The 21,511-nt window shown below is 39.9% G+C and overlaps 1 protein-coding gene across 2 annotated transcripts in view; it reads left to right on the forward strand.

Moving 5' to 3' along the window:
- Window positions 1–21,511, forward strand: part of EEFSEC (eukaryotic elongation factor, selenocysteine-tRNA specific) — a 167,420-nt gene that overhangs the window by 108,706 nt on the left and 37,203 nt on the right. Inside the window, exons 6-7 of one of the 2 annotated variants that reach the window (XR_013346683.1) lie at window positions 5,568–5,724; window positions 9,024–9,283. Coding sequence is in view for 1 of the 2 variants with exons in the window: in XM_077822239.1 (XP_077678365.1) it covers window positions 5,568–5,724 (157 nt within the window). In the remaining variant the exon portion in view is untranslated. The remainder of the gene's footprint in view (window positions 1–5,567; window positions 5,725–9,023; window positions 9,284–21,511) is intronic. The other variant, XM_077822239.1, reaches the window with a different exon arrangement.

Genomic DNA, 21,511 nt, shown 5'->3' on the forward strand with positions numbered 1-21,511 from the left:
ATTAATAAAGTTGTGCCCTCGGCCACTTTCTTTGCAAAGAGTGAAAAATATCTTTCTTAACCAGGATATGTCAGGAACTTAATACCTGTAGCTTTCTGTGACTTTTCAAGACTTGAGTTTAAGTAGAGGTGAACAAATCCTGCGTTACAAATGAGTATAAATGGTCCAGTGTGCTGTAGGCTCTTTATGTGCCATGGAGATCCCAATTTGTTTGTTGGTTTTTAAAATTCAAAGCAATTTAAATAATTATCATGTTATTTCTCTTATTTGATTCTCCGTCTTTGTTTCTCACTGGTTCAGGGCTCTGAGTTACTACAGAGAATTCTTTCTCAGATGTGTGTCTGGTGAGTTTTGTTCACATGCCCAGGGTCTTAACTGATTGTCATATTTGGGGTCAGGAAGGAATTTTCCCCCATGTCAAATTGCCAGAGACGTTGGGGCAGGGTGGGGCATGAGTCACTTGTTGGTTTGAATTAGAATAAATGGTGAATTTCCTGTAACTTGAAGTCTTTAAATCAAAATTTGAGGAGTTCCATAACTCAGCCAGAGGTTCTGGGCCTATTCCAGGAGTGGGTGGGTTCTGTGGCCTGTGATGTGCAGTAGGTCAGACTAGATGATGATGGTGGTGGTCTCTTCTGGCCTTAAAGTTTATGAGCTCAGACTACTGTCATGGCAAGGTGCTTGTCTTAGGAGGAAGTGCCCAGTAGCACTCAACCCTCAGGCTGGTTTAGGTAACAAATGGAATCCTGTCCAACTTTACTGGGACAGAGTCAGGAGGATGGGTGTCATGATGCTAGTCCTCTGTAGGGTGTGGAATGCAAAGAATGGGATGTGAAAAATATGCATCAGGGTGAAGATCTTCTCAGAGTTACAGGGGAGACACCTGAAAACACAATTTCAGACTTTTATGTGTTCATCTATTTACTAAAACAACTCTGGCAGGGTACAAGGGGACTGGCAAGGTTAAATTGTCTGTCTGCTTGGGAGACAGAGTGGGGAGAATACTTTTGCAAAGGTTGGTCTTCAAACAAATTGCTCAGAGAGCAGGTGAGAATCCTTAAGCTGTGAGTTTTGTTTCCTTTTCTGCCCATGTTAACTTATTTTTGGTTCCTTGATATAGACTTTAACTCATGAGGAAAAGACCTTGCTGACTGAAATTACTTTTTTTCTGCCGAGTAATTCCTCTGGTTCACAATAATAAAACCAAAACCATACATTGGGAATAAAAAAAATTAGACTCTATATCTGGAAATCCATGTCAATTCCCATCTCCTCCATCCTCTCAAGGGCCAGTATAGGATTATTTCCTCCAATACATATGTGTCAACTTTTAAAAAAAGAAAACGGTGAGGATCTGTAGCATCCATAGAGGGTCACTTGCTGTGGGGAGCATCTTCCCTGTTCTCTTTCTGCGCCAGAGCTGGGAACATGTTCTGAAACTTTTTGCAAGAAACAGCCAAACTGCCACTGACTTCAAGATTACAATGTTGTCTAAAGTGAACTTTCTGTAAAATAACAAATGTACTCTAATCATAAATCTTTCCATTTTTAGTACCTCATTTAGTTTTTTTCCCCTTTTCATTTCTCATTCTCCATTTTTCCTAACTTGTCAATGTATCCCTTCTTCAGTCTTTTCCAGGATCTGTGAAACCCTCAGACTAATTTTCTATCACATTTTCAATCATGTTTGGCTAAATCAGAAAAGAAAAATGTCTGTTTCCTTCTAGCTATCTGAAACTTCAGTGTTTTCACTCTCTCACTCTTTCTCTTGGTCCCAACTTTTCTCTTATTATTTCCCTCCCCTTATTCCAACAGCCCCCTTTGTTTTTTCTTCCATCCATTTCTGTCCTGCTCCCCTTGGTTCTTTAGGGATGGGGGATAAGAGCATGGGCTGTGTTTGACCTCCAAATGTTCATGATGAGTTGTTTCAGAGGATGCTCAGCTGACAGTGAATTTGTTTGTGTCACCCTATAAATGAGGATGATTTGGCAGATTTGACAGTGTAGTTACCAGATTCCCCTCTTGAGAGGAACTAGCAGTTATTTTTCCTGGAGTTAAATTATGTGTTTGCACTGAATGCCTGCACACACAACCCTAACTACAGAGTTGAAGACATAATACTGTAGCGTTTATATCAAAGAGTGTGTGTGGTGTGTATTTGGTATTAGAGAGAGAGTGTGTGTGTGACACACACACTTCACCTATGATGATAAAGTACTATTTACTTTTTTCTGCAAACACAAAAGCCAAGAGGAAGGAGGGGATATTTCATAAAATCAATGCTATTGTGTCCTCTGGACTAAGCCATAAAAACAAGAGTAACAGAGACGTTCCCTTTGAACTTGAAATCCCTTTCTAAGCTGCTGATCTAACCGAAGTAAGAGAGGGAGAATATAGCAACCAGAAACACTTCTGCTCTCTCTCGCTCTCCCCCCCCCTTTTTTTTTAAAAAGTCCTTAAGTGAGTTTGATGCTGTACCTCTGCCCATAAGTTTAAAAAAAATATTATCGTAATGTAGGTCAGTGAACTGAAACGCCACTGTACACTATGGGGGATTAAAGTCAGAGAGGCAGCCCTCTCCCACTCCCACTAGGTCATATGACAATATAAACAAGAAATGCAAGGAGCCTTCAGCTTTTTCTTGCCCTAATCCTTTGTTTATGCAGCACTTAAACTGACTTTTGGGGTCGTCTCTGTCTGGCATTAAAGCCCTAAAGCTTTTTGAAGTTTCCCTGAAGTTAATAAAATTAGTCTGCCCTCATTGCTAGGCCCCTTGCTGCTGCTTCAGAACAGACTACATATCCCTTACTGTCTTTGCAGTGTTCAGCTTTTTAAGTTAATAATATTTCATAAAAAAAAGAGAGCGAGATCTCTCAAAAGGCTATTCAGCTAATCGGCAAAGTGATTGCCATAGTAGATGTTCTGAGAACTCAAAGGGGATTACTGTGAAATCCAGTGATTGGAGCTAAATTGCTGTTAAAGTAATTGGAAGTGTTGAGTTTCAGTGGGAGAGAACATGCATTTCTGTAGCTTCTTAAAGAAAAAAAGTCTGTAAAATAGTCTTACTTTTTTTTTAATACAATAATTGATCCAGGGCTTGAAAAATGATTGTTCATTTTTAAGAAAATCTCTTTCAAAAGCTGATGTTATTTTACACATCTATTTTATTTTATTGTGTGATCAGCATTCTTTTCACCTTGTTACTTGAGGCTGGGCATCCTCTCAGAAGTTTGTCTGTCTTCAAGGATAAATTCGTGAGAAGTTAATTTCTTCTAATCTCAGTCGAATGGTCAATGTGGAGGACTGAGAGTCAGGAGCTTAGGGGGCACTATTCCAAATTTTGCCACTGATGTGATTCTAAGCTAAGTGCTGACCCACTCTGTGCCACATTTCTCCTATTTGTAAAATGAGGGTATTGCTTTCCCATCTCAAAGAGATGTTGTGGTATTTAGTTTTTTGTAAAGTGCTTTAGGGACGTCTCATAAAAGGTGTTTGCTATCTGCAGAATATTTGTAATAACTAGAAGAAGAGGAGGAGTATTGAATATCGTTGCTCAGCACGGTAAATGTCTGGAAGACTGAGTCCTTGCCCCAGTGCTTACAATTTCAAGTTGCTATCTTGCAAACTTATCACTCAAGTGAGTGCGAGAGTAGGACTTGTTTTAAAAGGGTAAATGTACTTCAGGACAATTGTAATAAGTGAATGCTACACTTTCAGAATTGTTAGTGTTTTTTCCAATAAACCTATAATTAATATATGAAATCACTCCATTCCCTTTAACAGAATTATAGTGCTCTAACAGTGTTCACAAAGAGAAATTACTCTGAGCTGTTCCGACAGCCCTGCCAGACTGAATGAGTCGAAACGAAACCACGCTAGCAGGATGTTCACCCTATAATTCAATTATGTAAATAATTAAATGAAATATAACTTTGGAACATTCTTAAAATGCATTAAAATAATCATTTTACATTTTTTAAAAAGCTGATCTCCCTTCCCCTTTACGGGCAATTACAATGAAACAGTTGGTATATGGAAGCCTCTACACTGGGGCATGAGAGACCCTCTGTATTCAAAATAAAAGGGTGAGAAGGGCCCAGGTAGCATAGTGGTGGTCACCTTTTGAAACGCCTACTTCAGAAATTTCATTCACTCCACTGAAGTGGTTCTAAAGTACTTCACATAGCATTTAAAAGCTAGGACTACAGGATTGAAGAACTCTAGATTTTTTTTCCACTGGGATGTTCTATTGATCTTTCTCATTTTTGTGTTTAAACAATTAAAAATTTAGAAAGGGCGTGTTAGATTGCTTAAGTAGACACCTGAGAAATGTCAGGAATTAGAATAAAGTGGTATATTTTTTTTTAAGCATCTTAATTTAAAAACATGAAAAAGAACACTGGTGGCTTGTAATTCCTCACGCTCTGCAAATGTTTGCCTATGGAAGAGAAGTTTCTAAGAAATCAGAGTAGCTTGTAACTGATGGGTCATAATGCTGTGGAGTATCAAACTGTGGACTGAGGGAATATTCAGACTAATTTGTGGCTCTCAAAACGTTTTTCTTAATAGCTTGGCTAAAATGACCACTCAGGTGCAATGAAGAAACCTTTGCTGAAGCCAGCTGCAACTTCCACTGTAATAAAGGAACAAATTCCTTCCCACAAATAAAGACTCTTGTTACTGCAGTGAGGGAGGTACAGTAACTCCAGGAGTTAGTAGCATCCAAAGATATTCACACCTTGGGGATTAGGCTCAGTTGGCTGCACCTTATGCTTCATAATGCGGTAGGGAGGGTTGTTTATCTCACCCTACCCACCAAGCTTGCTGGTTCTTGTGCCTGATCACTTAATTAAGAATCCAAACTTGGAATGGTTCCTCCCACTTGGTTACAAACCTTGAATTTAAAATTCAGTACAACTGTTATTCGAGTTTTGATTTAACAAATCAACATGATTAAAAATTCACTTCTACATACAGTATTTAAAGGGTTGTATTGAGGAATTCTAAGTAATCACCTGCTTGACTGAAACCAAGGTGGCATGAGCACAGAACTGTTGTTGAAGGAAGTGGAGTATCTATGGAAATGATGTTGGGGTAAGTGATGGAATAAACTGCTTTGTGGTGAGGGTCATTAATAACAATTGCACTTCTCCATTGCCTTTCATGGAAAGATTTCAGAGCACTTAATAGATGCTAACTAATTAATCTTCACATCACTTATATGAGGTAGGTGAGTATTATTCCCCCTGTGTTTACAGTAGGTGAGTCTGAGGCACAGAAATTGACTTACAGAAGTTCCCTTGCAGTTCTGGAAAAGAGTTGGGATTAGAACTCAGTAGTTCCTGGCTATCAGTCCTGTGCTCACTTAGAATAAGTATTTATGTACATACTATGCCATCTGAGAGTTGTGGCCATCCCAAATTCATGCTGATGAAAGCTTTAAAGCACACCAAATTATAATGTGTTCCATATATGTATAATTGTTCTTGTTATTCTATGATTTAGGCTCACGTGTGTGTGTGTGTGTGTGTGTATATATATATATATTTTTTTCTTTTCTTTTGCAGGTGCTGGATGATTATAGTGTGATCGGTCGTTCATTGTTTAAGAAGGAGACCAACATCCAGATTTTTGTGGGGTTAAAAGTCAAACTATCTACAGGAGAGGATGGAGTAATAGAGGGCGGCTTTGGGCAGAGTGGCAAATTTAAAATCCGAATTCCAAGTAAGTGCTTATCCCTTCGGCTAACAGAAATCTCAAGTGTAGAAGACATCGAAACTTTGTCCAAATGAGGGCTGATCCTAATTTTCACAAAAGGGAGCCAGTTGCAGCATCAGTTCAGATCCAGATGTATCAACAGTTAGTGGGTCCTTTATTCTCAGTGGGCTGCTCCTCCTATTATTAAGTGGCAGAGGCCATGATGTTATGTTATCAAACTCTGTGGGATGCAGCCACCCCTGCTGTCTGTCAACAAACTTAGGGCTTGAAGTCCCTTCCCCTTTAGTGCTCAGCAACCTGGAACGTACTTTTGGGGTGTGTGGATTTCATTGTAAAGTTTCCGGCAGCATCACAGTGAGCAAAAGATTAGTGATGTGGAATTAAAACAAGTTAGCAAGAAAGAGTGTCTCCTCATTCATTTTTACTTGTAGTTATTTATCAAATACAACAAATTCAGGATATAGTTTCCTTAACCATATTCCATATTATGCATATTATTATCTAACCTGCCTTGAAATACAAACTGCAATCTCTTGGATAAGTGGATTGTAGAGTTTTTGAGTGTATCCGTACCTTCTGTAACTGCTTTTGCATCTTCTACTTTTATAACATTTTATGCTACAGTAGTTTTAATCCTTGGTGAATCACAACAAAGGGGTTTTTTCGCCTTTAATGTCACAGAACTTTGGATGGTGGGCATTATGGCTTATTTTGATTTATTTGTGTTGTCACTGTGATTTTTGCTTCCCTCATTTGGAAGCATACTACTATGACAACAGTTGTTCTGGGTCATGACACCAATAAGTGCTGCATTTAAAATTCAAATAATAAAATAAGAATAAAAATAAAATAATAGTAATACTTTTCATTTCTCTAGTGTCTTCAGTCCAAAGATCTATGAGTATTTTGCAAATGTTAACTAGTTAATTCTTACTACCCCCAATGAGGTAAGTATTGCTTACTTCTGTTATACAAATGGGGAAGCTACCATGAAGTTAAGTGACATTGCACAAGGACACAGCAACTCATTGACAGATCTGGGAAAAGACTTGAAGTCTTCTGATTTCCAGTCCCTCTTTCAAGATTGACCACTCTCTCCCTCAACTTACAGCTAACGCCAGTTTAGTGCAGCTTTTACCTATCTGGTTAGACTGTGGGAGGCTCTGTCCTTTTGGCTTACCTGGTGAATGTGATGACTAGAAAAAAAAGCTCCCCATTTGTGTCTTGAGTGAGGTAATGTGTTGAACACTCACAATTCCAGTTTAGCCACCAGTTGGGAACTCTGCTGATGGGTCTGAGACCCTAGTTGGCAGACACAATGGAGACCTTAAAAATGATTTGCCACGGAGGTAGATGAATTTTCTTTGCCCTTTTTTGAATTTGAAACCCTGCTAAAGAACAGCATTGGGTTGTTGGCAAAAATAGTGTTGCAAGCATAGGTTTTCTTAAGGTAGGAGGTGAAAAAATGTGTGAATAGGTCTTTCCAAAGAGAAGACCGAGGCAAAGTATTTGTAAATAACACTGCCCTGGTGCCTTCTTTCAGTAGCCTTTTTTTTTTTTTTTTTTTGGATCAAAGGGTAGCCTGAGTGGTGGATAGATCAGCTGCTCACGTGGGAATGAGTCCAATACTCGACCTCTTAGATAAAAATGCTAATGCAGATGGAAACTTAGAGATGAATTCAGGCATTAAAACTTAGTGAGCATTGTTAAGTGTTGTCAGTGGTGATTATGTTTATCAGATAACAGAAAAATTGTGTCTATAATATGATCAAACTCTTGATGGAAAAAACGAGTCCCATATGGGACAGGATGGAGCCTGCTAGGTTCCCTTTGCCAAATGAGCCTTTGCCATCCTTTAGGAAGTAAGAGTGTGAGAAATGAGTACCTCCCTGGGTTCTCCATTTCTGCAAACATTATAATTATTCATTCTGTATTAACAGAGTGCTGAGTTCTGAACAAAAGTAGGAAGAAATAGTCTCTGCTCCAAGGTGCTTACAATCTACTCATGCTTACAATCTACTCATGCTAATATTTTCTGAAGTTGAACAGTAGATCAGATCATAGAACAGAGAATCCTCTCAATTCCTGTTCTTCTTCTGATGAGTCTTTGTGTTCTGGTCATGTTAGAATTTAATATTTTTACAAGACAAGGGCGAATATTATAGCTATTGTTTTCTTTATCTTGAAGCAAGTTTGGGGGCTTTGCTAACCAGAAAGAAGGGGCAGTGGCCAAAGCAAGACAGTATCATAGGTGAAAAGTGTGTGTAGTGAAAAGTAAATGGAAGGTTTGAAAAATTTTAAATAACTTGGTTCCTTTAAGAGTTTCCAAGATTTGTGAGTGTAGGGAGGGGTAATGGATATGATGCTGTTTAAGTCAACTACAGTTCACATTCCTTTGTTAGGTCAGTGTTGCTTTTTTAATGTGTCTGCATCCTGTTTATGGGTTTTCCAAGTTTTTTTTTTTTTTTAAATTAAATTTAACTGGTCAGATTCTTCTCCCCCTCAGCCTTTAGCCTGGCTTTCCCTTACAGACTTCCCCTATAGATTCCTTCCATAAAGAAAAGGAGTACTTGTGGCACCTTAGAGACTAACCAATTTATTTGAGCATGAGCTTTCGTGAGCTACAGCTCTGAGCTGTAGCTCACGAAAGCTCATGCTCAAATAAATTGGTTAGTCTCTAAGGTGCCACAAGTACTCCTTTTCTTTTTGCGAATACAGACTAACACGGCTGTTACTCTGAAACCTTCCATAAAGAATTATTTTCAACCTTTCTGAAGTTCTTTAGTTAGTTTACTGAGGATTCCTTAACAAAGACATCTGAACCAAAAACAAACAAACAAACCTTACAAGATGAAAACTGCTTCAACCTAACATGCACAACAGTTAGTTTTGTATCACTTAAAACCAGTCTTGACTGCTGGAATGTAATTTGTGGAAATGGGCAGATTGGTTGGATAGTTAACCTATGATAGTTTTGGGTTGGTTTTGTTGTGCAGGGATTTGTTGTTATACCTCAGATATAGCTAGCAGAGGTTGGTAGCTCAACTAGCTGGGAGAAGAGTGAGGGAGATAAGGGCAGATGTTCTCTGTTGGATTGACTAAGTCATTGGGAATCAGGACACCTGTTCTTCTGATTCTGCCACTGACTTTATGTGCAACACTGGGCAAGATGCTTCCTTTCTCTGTACCTCAGTTTCCCCCTTTGTAAAATGGAGATAGTAATTATCTACTGAGGTAAATCGTTTTGGGGTCTGTGGATTAATGTCACTATATAAGTACAAAGAGGATTTATTTCCTTCCTCTAGATAAGACCACACCTAGAATACTGCATGCAGTTGTGAGTGTCTCAGTCCTGGAAAGATGTCATCAAATTGGATGGAATTCACAAAAGAGCAACAAAAACGATTAAGGGGCTGGAGGGATTGATTTACGAGGGAAGGAAGATGAAAAGAAATACGTATAACTTGGCTAAATGATGACTAAGTGGGAGAGATGATTAGCTACAAATATTTGAAGAGCATAAACACTGAAGATGGAGAGGAATCTTTTCGGGTGGTCCAAGTAGGTAGGACTAAAAATAATAGTATGAAGTGAAGCAAAGGAAAATGAAGCTTGACTATCAATAAAAGTTTCTTCCCATAGATTTATGGGACCATAAAATCATCCCTGCAGATGAAGTGGCGGATGTTCGATCACTCGAGTTAATTCAAATATAGATTAGACCAAATGTTTGTGTATGCTCTTTAAGGAAAAACCAGGGTGGTGGGAGGTATAAGAACAAGACACTCGTAAAAAATCTTTTGCATCGCTGATTTCTGTGATGATATCAGGCCAAAATTTATTCCGAATGGCAAGATATGGCATTCCTGCTTGGTGGTAATGGCGTTTCAAGCAAAAATAGATATGCATTTGCTGACAGATTTTTTTTTTATTCTGTGCGGATGGATTTTGCAGCAAGTAAATGTAATGGTTTAACTGTTGAAGAAATGATAGGAGATGCTAATCTATGCGGTGGCACTTATATTTTTCACAACTATCGTGCTGTGTCCTTCAAATGCTTAAAATGTGTACTATGTACAGTACTTTTCTATAAGATACATTTAGTGGGCTTCTGAAAAATAAGCAACGTTATAAATGCAAAGTTATCCCAGAGTGCTTTGCAAACTGTACACTGTGTGTGGTGAGAATTGTCACTGAACTGCATCTCATTAAGGGAGTGACACATGGCAACTGTTCTAATAGTGCACAGTAACACTACACTTCAGTTAGGGTAAAGGAAGTGAAGAATTCTGTATTTATTGAAACTTCTGAACAAATTTAGGAGAAAGCATTTAACCAATTGCCCTACTCTAGCTAAGTGCCACTGAATCTTTAATGACCTTGTGTTCATCTCCTCTGGAAGACTGTAATTCCAACAGTACAGATCTCGGTGGGTTATGGAATCAATAAGCAACTCAAAGGAATGTGAATCACCTGCCTTTTGGGGTTTGTTTTTTGTTCTGTTTTTTTAGAGGTTTCTCATTCACATACAGTTTGTGATATCATGATGTGGGTTGGTGTGGCTCAGGTCACCAGTCAGTAGATTAGCTATAGGTATGCCCATTCCATTCTTTCTGGCTTGGTATAAAGTTATTGTCACATGTATTGGCCTTAAAACTTGGTGGCTTTTTTAATCTAATTTGAGCACACTTGATATCACAGGCATAGTTCATTCTCATTTCTGACTCAGCCTTAATTAGCTAATTGTTAGGAAAGGATTTATCCTTTCTCTTGCTCTGTGGCACATTTGACTGCAGTTCTTCTTTTCCCTCTTCTCATTACAATAGAAATTACTATTCATATTTGTTGTTAAAAAGCTACATTGTTTCTTAATGCAAAAGAAGCAGTGCGTATCCAATAAATTCACAAGAGTTTATGTGAGTCAAGTGGATTTAAATATATAAATGCATACTTTTTATAGGAAGACACAAACAAGCAAGAGTTTTTTCTTTGATATTACTTGTACCAATTCAGGGTGATTGTGCTCCTCTTTTCTGACAGCTGATGAAGACAAAACCAAATTTATTTGTGGGCATGCCTTACGTTTTTTTTCTTTTATCTTCCAGTTCCGAGTATTGGCACATATGAAAGAGCTAATATATTCCACATCTGCAGCCATACCTTTAGTAGAAGGGTTAAACCACCTATAAGTTAGCATAAAAAGTTAAAGATTTAACTTATACCCACCCTATTGACTGATGCTGTGTACTTGCTCTTTGGCGAAGAGGACAGAATGTGTGTTTTCCTAGAATGCTGTCTGTCATACTGTTGTTTTGGTAGAGGATGATGTGAGTGATAAGAACGAGCAGATGTTCTTTGTCCTAGAGATCTTACATTCTGGTGTGCAAAGCTAGATATTGTAGGATTCCTGGTCTAATTCTGCCCTGGTGTCTTGCATACCAAAAATATGTTACCTTCCCATTTTGACACTTCTGTAGCCACCTGTGACAGCAGAGGGTGCCACACATTTGTTGAATAGACCTCCCACGCTGATTCATAAAATTGCCTACCATGTAGCGAGAAGTCGTTGATGTGACTAAGAACTAAGGATGGGCACAACCATGTTTTGTCTAATTTCAGTCCCATATGAACATTGTGTGTCTGAAAGTTGGACACCTGTCGTTGTTTGGTTGACATTCTTCTTAGGAGACAGGGGAATCAGAGTGGGCAGAGTTTAAATAATAATAATAATAATAGAGACTAGAATAATGTAAGGTGAGAAAAATTTTAATGGAAAAATAGTCTATATACCATACAGATTCACCCAGGATGCTTATTGAAGATCTAGTCTACTCTATGCTATGCCTACTTAAAATATCAGGAGGTTTCTTTACCGATCTCCCAGACACCCATACACTATTAATAGTTGGTACTTTTGGACTACTTGCGTTTCGTTACTTTGGCAATTGTAGCCTGATTGTTGATTGCAATTATAAAATTATTTGTTGGCGTGCACCATGCACGAGTTACAAGTGACAGGTTCTTTATTCAGGTGGATACTTAGAGTTAATTAAGATGATATTGGTGAAACACACACAAACTTTATGAGCTTTAATTAAATAGAGACAAATATAATTGAAATAATAGAAAAATCAATATACATTAGTATAAGAAAAAGATAAATACAGTAAAGTGGTTTCCTGCATTGTTTATACTTAATCTTACATTGTGCATATTTACAACCTTACAAGACCATTAGAAACAAAGATGGGAAAAAAAGTAAGTGGAGAGCACCCCAAGGTGCTGGGTCAGGCTGCCTTCCATGTTGTTCAATGTTATCATCCCGGTATCCCAACAACAGGTTAGATATCCACATCTTGTATACACCTTTTCATGTTCCACCCCAGATGGAATGATACTAAAATGCTCTTGCAGATGATACTAAACTGCTCAAGATAGTTAAGACCAAAGCAGAATGTGAAGAACTTCAAAAAGATCTCACAAAACTAAGTGATTGGGCAACAAAATGGCAAATTAAATTTAATGTGGATAAATGTAAAGTAATGCATATTGGAAAAAAATAACCTCAACTGTACATACAATATGATGGGGGCTAATTTAGTTACAACTAATCAGGAGAAAGGTCTTGGAGTCATTGTGGCTTGTTCTCTGAAGATGTCCACGCAGTGTGCAGCGGCAGTCAAAAAAGCAAACGGGATGTTAGGAATCATTAAAACAGGGATAGAGAATAAGACGGAGAATATCTTATTGCCCTTATATAAATCCATGGTACGCCCACATCATGGATACTGTGTACAGATGTGGTTCCCTCATCTGAAAAAAGATATACTGATATTAGAAAAGGTTCAGGAAAGGGCAACTGAAATGATTAGGTGTTTGGAACGGGTCCCATATGAGGAGAGATTAAAGAGGCTAGGACTCTTCAGCTTGGAAAGAGGAGACAAAGGGGGGGATATGATAGGGGTATATAAAATCATGAGTTGTGTGGAGAAAGTGAATAAGGAAAAGTTATTTACTTGTTCCCATAATATAAGAATTAGGGGCCACCAAATGAAATTAATGGGTAGCAGGTTTAAAACAAATAAAAGAAAGTTCTTCTTCATTCAGCGTTCAGTCAACTTGTGGAACTCCTTGACTGAGGAGGTTGTGAAGGCTAGGACTATAACAGGATTTAAAAGAGAACTGGATAAATTCATGGAGGTTAAGTCCATTAATGGCTATTAGCCAGGATTGGTAAGGAGTGGTGTCCCTAGCCTCTGTTTGTCAGAGGGTGGAGATGGATGGCAGGAGAGAGAGCACCTGATCATTACCTGTAAGGTTCACTCCCACTGGGGCACCTGGTCACTGTAGGTAGACAGGGTACTGGGCTGGATGGACCTTTGGTCTAACCCAGTATGGCCATTCTTATGTTCTTATGTTTACCCCCACAAATCTAACACCATGAGAACATGGAAGTATAGCTTTAGAGAGCCTTTAACTAGCCAGCATGCTTACTTTTTGTGAGGGCTCCCACCCTTTGGAATCCTTTTCTTGTGGTGTTATATGAAAATAGGATAATCTTTCTCTCTAAGCCAAATGGAATTGAAGCACTTTTTGTATCCATGCCTGCCGAATCTGGGTCCCTTTTTATTAAAATAAAATAAAAAATTGCAAGTCTCTAAGCCTCGTGGGTTGCCTTTACTGTCAGCATCAGGTGCGGCTGAGTAGCTTTTCAGTTGAGAGGAGAACACAAAACCCAAGGGCAAGAAATCTGTGTAAGTTGCATTTTATTTAAAAGCTGAAGATTAGTTCTGCTTGTTCTTTCAAAGTCCTCCTTCCCCTACCCTCTAAAACAAACAAAACCTAAAATCCTTAAGGGATACTTCAAGCATAAATCTCCTTTCCTCTTTGTGAAAGTTGGCTTGTGTAGTATGGACAGAGGCTGAGAGAGGATTGTTGCCAGGGAAGCATCACTTCCCTTTATGATCCTCTCTTGAGCGGATTAAACTGTGGCAATGTAAAAGTCCTGTTGACCACAAAGGAGCTAGAAGTCTGGATTGCATTTACATGGAGAAGCTGGCCAGAAAGAGTCTAGTCTACCTTGTAAGCACACATTGACCTTTGAAGAGCTGAATATCCAGATTTATTGACCTTGGAGAGTATTGTTGGCTGAGACAAAGCAAGGATTTATACACTTTCCTCTTGATTGAAAACAGAAGTCAAATATGTATAATTTTTTATCTGGTGCTCCTCCTCTTCTGTGCTAGTATCTGGAAGATCTTACCTCTTGACAGTAATGAGTGAAGTGCAGTAGGTTCTCTCTAAACTTGGAGCACTGAAGAGTGATGCATTGATTTTACAGATTGGCTTGACAGGCAGCTGGTCATTGCGGCTAGAGTTAATATTGTTTGTGCGGATTCTAGGACCATTATTCAAGTATTGGATTGTAATTAGAACATTTGTTTAGCCGTCTGCTGTTCTAGGACTGAGCGAACACTGAGGGTGGAAATATAAAGCACCAGGAGACATATAGTATGCATTGAGTGCATACCCGTGCTTCTGAAAAATGTGCCCAACAACCGAACTCCTAGGTAGGCCCACAAGCTATGTACTGTGTAGACTACTGTAGTGTGTGCGACAGAATGCCTGCTGCTTTTTCTGCAGGTGAACAGACATTTCTTTGAACAGTTGCACAGAATTAGATAAAGCCACCTTCCCTTCTCCCCTTATACTCCTTTTTGTGGGAAAGGAACCCCAGACATCATAGTGTTATCCACCTCCAGCAAAAACGTATAAATCATCCCCATAAAGATAATCCCCTTCTTACAAGGAAGAGTTAGCCAGTCTAACTGGAGGCTCTATAGATTTCCTCTCGCTACTGTTCCTGGGTCATCTTGTACAATTCTAACGCTTCTCCCCTACTCTCCCCCGTATATCTGTGGTAGTCGGTGCACTCCGCTTGGACTTATGAATCTGGGTGGTTTCTGGGGAAAAAATACTGCTCCGTCAGCAGCTGTTAGGTGGTGCTAAAGAGCAAAACACGCTGAACCCTTTTTCCCCCCGAGAGAGTGAAAGCATCCTATTGGTGCAAGCTAAAATATGCATGTACTCATTCTCGAACCAAATTTTAAGATTCATAGCACAGAATTCTCCTATTTGAACTAACAGAATAGCTTCCAAGGAGGCTTCTTGTCTAAGTCTTCTTCCCCTCTTTTGGCTCCCTGGCTCTGTCCAATGAGTCCCAATTTGTCTTCCTGACTCAGGCCAGTTTCCAGTCCCCTTCTGCTCCCTAGTTCCCCAGGGCTCCTTGTCACAACGTACTCCCTCTGTGGCTGCCATCTCTCCTCTTTCTCTCAGGCCTGGCACCAGCAGGGGGAGTACAGAGGGCACAGATAGATAATATCCTTGCTCTTAGTTCTGATGCCCAGCACCACAGCAGCCTGCAACAGTTTGGAGCAACAATTACAGGAAAAGTCCACTCGGCCCAAGGCTAGAGCATACCCAGAGCAGATGTAATCTTCAGGGAATCTAGCTTCCAAAATCTTAACAAGTCTCTACTGAAAGTATGTGAACTGATATTATTCAAAGGCTTGTAACTTGGCCAAATTTTGTGGATTTTCACTGGGACAGCAAAGGACATATCCCTGACACAAAGGCCACCCCCCTTGCTGTATCTGAAGTGCTTTCTCCAAAGCAGTAGAGCTTCCCCACAAAATGGTTGTAAGATCTTTTTAATACGGGCAAAACAATATATTTTCCCCTAATCTCATTTTCAGAAACAGCTGAACCATTTTTGCTGTGCATCAGGTTATGAAGAGGCCCAGAGCTGGGGTCTGTTGCACTGAGGTGTGCAACCCTTTTTAGGTTCTTCCCCTCACTTACACAGAGCAACCACGCTGATTTTGCTCCAAGAGGTTCCTCTATGCTCGTGGAGGCTATGCGGGACTGGGTTGTCCCCAAGAAGCTGTTTCTCAATGCCATTCCAAACTTCATTTTCTCTAACAGCAAAGCCTTCCTGAAAAAATACCAGATGATGGAATAAACTCATTAACAGAGTAAAAATGGTATATGACAATTTTATTCATTTAACAAGTTTCTGCAGGTAACAGTTTAGTGAACTGCTTTCACAATGCAGGATGGTTGCATTAAACTGGGCAAGGCTAGAAGAGAGAGTGAAACGCTTAAGACAGTAAAGATCAGCTGAATTTAGAAATAGGAAGTGGGGCAGCAGCCTTTTTTAGACATGTTGCAGTTTGAGTCTAGCTTTGGCTTTCCAGCTACACTTATTTGATGTGGTGATGAACTATAAAGGTTAGAGCAGGACACTAAGTAAAGATTCCTGGGGTTTTTAATCTACCTATTTAGGCACTTATAACCCCCATCATCATAGTACCATAGCACCTCTGAAAAGCAAAAATGGCACCAATTAATTCTGTCCTCCCTCTTGGTTGGCAAAGGGCAGGGTTGGGGCGGGCGGTATTTAGATATGAAAATGGGAGTGTGATCATGAGAGTAAGGCACAATCAAAGAAAAGCTTGGGAGAAGAAGTGATTTTCCATTTAGCTCAAAAAGGTAAGGTAAGTGGGCATTCTTATTTCACCTATATATCCTGTGCACTAAAGGACAAATTCTACACATTATTATTGGCTTCAGTGGTTTTATTTTGGATTTATACTGCTGTATTTGCAAACGGGGTTTGGACTAGAACGTGACAGGGATCTACAGAACCTCTCTTTAATTCACTACATTATTATTATTATTATTAATTATTATTTTATTCATAGAAATAATGTTATGTAATTAAAACCATATGATAACACATATGCAGAAGAGCAGACGAAGGTTGCACATGCAACCTTGCTTTTGGCATTTCCTGACTTTCAGGTGTTCCACTTGGAAAATTTAACACTCTTCTGTAGTTTCTTGTGTGGAATTTACTATTTTAGAGAAAAAAAGTAAACAGCGGTGTCTTCATTATTTGCCTAGGCAGTTTGGCTAAATTGTATGAAAACACCAAAATGGTTTCTGTGCCTCTTCATAGAATCATAGAATATCAGGGTTGGAAGGGACCCCTGAAGGTCATCTAGTCCAACCCCCTGCTCGAAGCAGGACCAATTCCCAGTTAAATCATCCCAGCCAGGGCTTTGTCAAGCCTGACCTTAAAAACTTCCAAGGAAGGAGATTCCACCACCTCCCTAGGCAACGCATTCCAGTGTTTCACCACCCTCTTAGTGAAAAAGTTTTTCCTAATATCCAATCTAAACCTCCCCCACTGCAACTTGAGGCCATTACTCCTCGTTCTGTCATCTGCTACCATTGAGAACAGTCTAGAGCCATCCTCTTTGGAACCCCCTTTCAGGTAGTTGAAAGCAGCTATCAAATCCCCCCTCATTCTTCTCTTCTGCAGGCTAAACAATCCCAGCTCCCTCAGCCTCTCCTCATAAGTCATGTGTTCTAGACCCCTAATCATTTTTGTTGCCCTTCGCTGGACTCTCTCCAATTTATCCACATCCTTCTTGTAGTGTGGGGCCCAAAACTGGACACAGTACTCCAGATGAGGCCTCACCAATGTTGAATAGAGGGGGACGATCACGTCCCTCGATCTGCTCGCTATGCCCCTACGTATACATCCCAAAATGCCATTGGCCTTCTTGGCAACAAGGGCACACTGCTGACTCATATCCAGCTTCTCGTCCACTGTCACCCCTAGGTCCTTTTCCGCAGAACTGCTGCCTAGCCATTCGGTCCCTAGTCTGTAGCGGTGCATTGGATTCTTCCGTCCTAAGTGCAGGACCCTGCACTTATCCTTATTGAACCTCATCAGATTTCTTTTGGCCCAATCCTCCAATTTGTCTAGGTCCTTCTGTATCCTATCCCTCCCCTCCAGCGTATCTACCACTCCTCCCAGTTTAGTATCGTCCGCAAATTTGCTGAGAGTGCAATCCACACCATCCTCCAGATCATTTATGAAGATATTGAACAAAACCGGCCCCAGGACCGACCCCTGGGGCACTCCACTTGACACCGGCTGCCAACTAGACATGGAGCCATTGATCACTACCCGTTGAGCCCGACAATCTAGCCAGCTTTCTACCCACCCTATAGTGCATTCATCCAGCCCATACTTCTTTAACTTGCTGACAAGAATACTGTGGGAGACCGTGTCAAAAGCTTTGCTAAAGTCAAGAAACAATACATCCACTGCTTTCCCTTCATCCACAGAACCAGTAATCTCATGATAAAAGGCGATTAGATTAGTCAGGCATGACCTTCCCTTGGTGAATCCATGCTGGCTGTTCCTGATCACTTTCCTCTCATGCAAGTACTTCAAGATTGATTCTTTGAGGACCTGCTCCATGATTTTTCCAGGGACTGAGGTGAGGCTGACTGGCCTGTAGTTCCCAGGATCCTCCTTCTTCCCTTTTTTAAAGATTGGCACTACATTAGCCTTTTTCCAGTCATCCGGGACTTCCCCGGTTTGCCACGAGTTTTCAAAGATAATGGCCAATGGCTCTGCAATCACAGCCGCCAATTCCTTCAGCACTCTCGGATGCAACTCGTCCGGCCCCATGGACTTGTGCACGTCCAGCTTTTCTAAATAGTCCCTAACCACCTCTATCTCCACAGAGGGCTGGCCATCTCTTCCCCATTTTGTGATGCCCAGCGTAGCAGTCTGGGAGCTGACCTTGTTAGTGAAAACAGAGGCAAAAAAAGCATTGAGTACATTAGCTTTTTCCACATCCTCTGTCACTAGGTTGCCTCCCTCATTCAGTAAGGGTCCCACACTTTCCTTGGCTTTCTTCTTGTTGCCAACATACCTGAAGAAACCCTTCTTGTTACTCTTGACATCTCTCGCTAGCTGCAGCTCCAGGTGCGATTTGGCCCTCCTGATTTCATTCCTACATGCCCGAGCAATATTTTTATACTCTTCCCTGGTCATATGTCCAACCTTACAATATCCAATTGAAAGAAAAGGGATTTTCATACTTTTGATACTGTCTCAGAGAAATGTCTCATAAACAAACTAGGGAAATACAACCTCGATGGAGCTACTATAAGGTGGGTGTGTAATTGGTTGGAAAACCATTCCCAGAGAGTAATCATCAGTGGTTCTCAGTCAAGCTGGAAGGGCATATCGAGTGGGGTCCTGTAGGGATCAATTCTGGGTCCAGTTCTGTTCAATGTCTTCATCAATGATTTAGATAATGGCATGGAGAGTAGACTTATAAAGTTTGTGAACAATACCAAGCTGGGAGAGGCTGCAAGTGCTTTGGAGGACAGGATTGAAATTCAAAACAATCTGGATAAACTGGAGACATAGTCTGAAGTAAATCAGATGAAATTCAATAAGGACAAATGCAAAGTACTTCACTTAGGAAGGAACAATCAGTTACACACATACAAAATGGGAAATGAGTGCCTAGGAAGGAGTACTGCAGAAGGGGATCCGGGTGTCATAGTGGATCACAAGGTAAATATGAGTCAACAGTGTAACGCTATTACAAAAAAAGAAAAAAGAAAAAAAAACAAACATTCTGCGATGTATTACCAGGAGTGTTGTAAGCAAGACACAAGAAGTAATTCTTCCGCTCTGCTCAGCGCTGATAACAGTTTTCAAGTACATAAAAGGTTGTTACAAGGAGGAGGGAAAAAACTTGTTCTCCTTAACCTCTGAGGATAGGACAAGAAGCAATAGGCTTAAATTGCAGCAAGGACAGTTTAGGTTGGACATTAGGAAAAACTTCCTAACTGTCAGGGTGGTTAAGCATGTGAAAAATTGCCTAGGGAGGTTGTGGAATCTCCATCATTTGAGATTTTTAAGAGCAAGTTAGACAAATGACTGTCAGGGGTGGTGTAGATAATACTTAGTCCTGCCATGAGTGCAGGGGACTGGCTGGATGACCTCTCAAGGTCCCTTCCAGTCCTACAATTCTATGGTATTCTGTGATATTCAGTATAATTCAGCATGAGATCCTATATAATTTATACTATATGTAACTCATTCAGTGCTCCTTAAAAGATCATGATAGGGCAAAGAAGGATTCTACAGAAATATAACAATATGTATTTTTCTCATAAAACTAGTCTTAAGTTATAATTTTTATAATAATCTTAAACAGCCTTGAAAATCTTCAGCGTCTCTCATTTGTATAAATGCTGCATAGTTGGGAAGGAAGGACCCTTGTGGCTGCACAGGCCCTCATTGGCTTCAGTGGGGCTGCACGTGTGTGCAAGGGTCTACTTATGTGGATCAAATTGCTGGCCTGGGGCCTAGGTCAGATGATGGCCAAGAGAGAACTTTCTTTAGTAATGTTCAATAATTTTTTTTAAAAATTACTTGTGACTTACACATATGCACAGGTAGAAGTGGTGATTGTAAAATATTTAAATAGAAGCTTAGCAATACAGATATTGCATTCAGAATTTAAATGCCATAAGGATAGGCCTGGTGAGCAATGGAAATTAAATATTTCTATTTCCCGTAAAGAAGTCTTTTATGCTCCCTTGATTTTGATTGTTCCCCCATTTCACCTTCCCTTTCCACTAACATTTATTCTGATGTCTTTTTAAAGTCTGGGCACATTTTAGAGGTGTATGTCATTAGGACTTCCTTGGGGCACATTTCTTTGTGGTTTTAATTGTAAGCTGTTTGGAACATTGACTGTAACAGTAATCACTGCTTCATGGGGATTAACCCCTGTCATGTGACAGGGATACTCACCTTTGGAACCTTGACCCAGGCTATGTGTATAGGACATCGAAATAGTTTGTTTCCTAACAGTACTCTTGTGTGTCAGGCCTATATTACGTAGATTGCATCTTATACAGAACTCATCATAGTTTCAATGCTTAGCAAAGAATAGATCATAAACAGAGCTTCTATAGACCTGTAATGATGGCTCTCTGTTACAGTATATCTTCTGTTGCAATATTGTACGTAAGTAACTAAAGCATTTCCTGTATATGAATACAGTATAACAGCTGTGATTAATAGCCAAACTTCATAAAAATGGCTGCAGGAAGCATAGCCCATATTTCTGTGAAATAACGGTTATTGTCAAAAAGGAGAAAACAAACAAACCATCCTGATAATTAAATTATTTTCTTAATATAATGGTTGAGTTTATAATCTTGGCCATAGGATCTCTATTCCCAGGTGAGTACTTTTTGCACATAGTCATATGCTGTGGATTTTAACATAATGTGGTTTTTTTTGCCTCTTTTGAGTTTATAATCCCCCTTTTTAATTTGTTCTGGAATTGGTTGTCAAGAAGCGCTGCTGGACAGTAACGTTTTAAACAATTTCAGGAATCTGCTTTCACTCTTTGCCACCTTTCAGTTCCTCAACTTCATTCCCCCTGTGCATTACACTTCCCTCCCTTTTCACCTCTCACCTTCACACTTCCCTCTCCCTTTAGTCATTCACCTTTCTTACTCCCATAGTCCCTTTCTCTGCCAATTACTCTTGCTTGCTTCAAATCCTGTCCTCTTCCCCAAACAACTGCTTTTAATAAAGTAAATAAAACTGATATTAAATACTGAACAAACGAGCTGGATGCCTACCATCCCCTTCATCACTTTGCCTGTTGCTGCATCTTTCATCTGCTTTGGTCTTTTTAGAATGTAAATGAGGAGGAATGGTCTTGTGGTTGAGGTCAATATTGTGAAGGCCAAGATGATAACAGGGTTCAAGAAAGAACTAGATAAATTCACGGGAGGATAGGTCCATCAATAGCTATTAACCAGGATGGGCATGGTGTCCCCAGCCTCTGTTTGCCAGAAGCTAGGAATGGGCGACAGGATAGATCGCCTG

Source organism: Eretmochelys imbricata, chromosome 7 (genome assembly GCF_965152235.1).
Source record: "Eretmochelys imbricata isolate rEreImb1 chromosome 7, rEreImb1.hap1, whole genome shotgun sequence".
In the NCBI taxonomy this organism is placed as follows: Eukaryota; Metazoa; Chordata; order Testudines; family Cheloniidae; genus Eretmochelys; species Eretmochelys imbricata.